This window comes from Trachurus japonicus, chromosome 17 (assembly GCF_045865225.1).
Source record: "Trachurus japonicus isolate A0001 chromosome 17, Traja_1.0".
Classification (NCBI taxonomy): Eukaryota; Metazoa; Chordata; class Actinopteri; order Carangiformes; family Carangidae; genus Trachurus; species Trachurus japonicus.
This window is the reverse complement of record NC_140923.1, coordinates 26,846,861-26,849,263: the sequence shown is the minus strand read 5'-3', so window position 1 is coordinate 26,849,263 and position 2,403 is coordinate 26,846,861. Positions and strand designations below refer to the sequence as shown.

The 2,403-nt window shown below is 43.8% G+C and overlaps 1 protein-coding gene across 1 annotated transcript; it reads right to left on the bottom strand.

Moving 5' to 3' along the window:
* Nucleotides 1-387: 387 nt before the first annotated feature.
* On the bottom strand, nt 388-2,028 carry rgs5b (regulator of G protein signaling 5b). Its single transcript, XM_085804697.1, has 5 exons — nt 1,875-2,028; nt 1,673-1,750; nt 1,508-1,569; nt 1,242-1,405; nt 388-1,135 (listed from the first exon to the last, which is right to left on the bottom strand). Exons 1-5 carry the CDS (start codon nt 1,916-1,918, stop codon nt 956-958), a joined length of 528 nt encoding a protein of 175 aa, XP_085660823.1. The 5' UTR covers nt 1,919-2,028; the 3' UTR covers nt 388-955.
* Between the last annotated feature and the right edge of the window lie 375 nt (nt 2,029-2,403).

The window sequence follows — 2,403 nt, the reverse complement described above, 5'->3', positions numbered from 1 at the left end:
CCTTTAGGCTACCACTCATATTGTTTCAAAAACTGATTTTTGGAGGTCCATTGATAAAAATGCTAGAACTGACACTGACACAAACACACACACACACACACACACACACACACACACACACACACACACACACACACACACACACACACACACACACACACACACACACACACACACACACACACACACACAGCTAATACCTTCCATTCAGTGTCAGCCAAACCAGTCACCTACTTGTGAAGTGGAACCACTGAGGCCACACATTATTTACCGACCATACCAACACAGATGAGCAAGTCTTCTTCTCCAAACGCTTTACATTTTTCTCGCCTCAGTAAGCAGATCCACCTACAAGTGAATTTTCCATGGAACAAAACGCTAACACACTTTTTGTCTCAGGAAATGGGCCATCTTTTATTTCATGTACTTAGTTTGACATGGGCTACAATACTTTAGATAAAAACATATAAAATACAAACAGGTTTTCACTAACCAGTTGCACAAATATTCACATATTAAAAATTAACTTCAATAAATAAATAAAGAATAAATAGACAATAATGCTACGGAGACGACTTAGCATCTCTCCCAGTGGTAGTTTTGTTGTGTGAAACATTTCTGTCTCTCTGCATTTTACACTTAATGCCACTGCGGCTGCCGTCCATGCAGCCCTGTACATACAGTGCATGTGTCTCTTTTAGAGGCAGATGTCGCCCAGGGCTCAGTCTGTGTCAGTCTTGTCTCCTTTTTCCTTCAGCTTCCAGCTCGGAGTCTGATCTGTGTGGAAAGTGCGCTCTCCACAGTAACATCCACCCGAAACGGCTTGAAACTCCTTGGACTGAGGTATTTGTTCCATCTGTACCTCTCGAGTCTCCACTGTGCGTCACTAAGCTTATGTCCCTTTCAGGGGTGATCACATCACGCCTGCTGCTCGCAGGAAAGTTGGAAGGAAAGTCTATTCTCCTGCCTTGGTCTTTCTGCTGAGCTCCAGGAATGTAGAGGATTTGAGGAAGCGAGGGTAGCAGTCCTTCTCCATCAGGGTGTAGATTTTGGCTTGGGCCAGGTCAAAACAGGACTGGCAGGGATGCTCCATGCTTTCCTTTGTGATAGCCCTGGTCACATGGTCCAAATTTACCTATGGAGAGATAGAGAGAGGCAGAGAGATGATGATTAGAACTGCACAATGAGATATGAGTGACAGAACATCCTGATGTGTCTCCTTTTAATTATTGGATATTTACCTCTCGTGGTGCATCAGAGCCGATGAACTCGTCGTAAATTTTCTTTGCTTTTGCGGCCAGTTTTGAGGGTTTGGTTGTGCGGTAGTCCTCGCAAGCCAAGTAGAAGGCGATGTTCTCCTCACTGAACTCTGAGACGAGGAAAGCTCTGAACACGCACAGACCATCTGAAGACAGGAGGAAGAAAATATAGGTAAACATCTGGCAGTCATCTGAAAACATCTGGATTGCCTGAAAACCAAAGTTGTTTTGTGGAGGATCGTACTTACTTTGGCTGGACAGCAGCTTCTCAAAAGACTCTTTCCACTTCAGAGGCTCGTCAACATTTATCCTGCTGCAAAAGAAAAATATCATCAGTAAAAGTTCTAAAAAATCAGTGTTGTCAACTGAAATTGAAGAGACGGGCTCAAACAGAGACTCTGAATGTTTCTTACTTTCTCTTTGACTGCCCAATGATGCTGTGATCAGACTTTTGTAGTAAACTCCCAAACAAAGCTTTCAGCTCCTTTGCCCTGCGGAAATAAAGGAGGAGGAGAAAATGTTACAAAAAGACAATAATTCAAAGTTCACCACTTGCAAGTAAAATGTCTTATCCTCCAAAAGTGAAGAATTACAGAAAACTCTTGTGGTTCTCACCTCTCCAGGCAGGTGATGGGCAGTGATTCAAGTGCTCTGCACATGATGAGATGTGAGTATTTCCAAAGGGTTTGAAAGTGTTTGTAAAGTGTGCTGCTGAGCTCTCTTCCTTGTTGCTTGTGAGTCAGCTCTCAGCTCGTCTGCCGTCTGTGTGGCAGAGAGACTTTTTAAAGGGTAGTCCACACTGTGACATCACGCCTCTCAGCCAATCGGAGCAGACATGTGGGAGGATGAGGAGACTCCTCGACACTGATTTTCCCCCGGACTACTTCCTCACCACCGAACGACATATGTGATACTTCCAGTGAATTACTTCACAAGTTTTAAATGTCTTTGTACTCATTCACACACACTGAATTGTACTCATTCAGTGTGTGTGCCTGTGCGCATGGGTGTGCGTGTGCATGGTGCTGAGTAGTGTTTGCGTGTGTTCTTGTATTTGAGTACTCACAAGGAGAAGCAGACGTTCACACAAGGACAGAAAATTCCCTAAAGTGAGGACATTTTGACAATCTTTGCTTTAAATAGA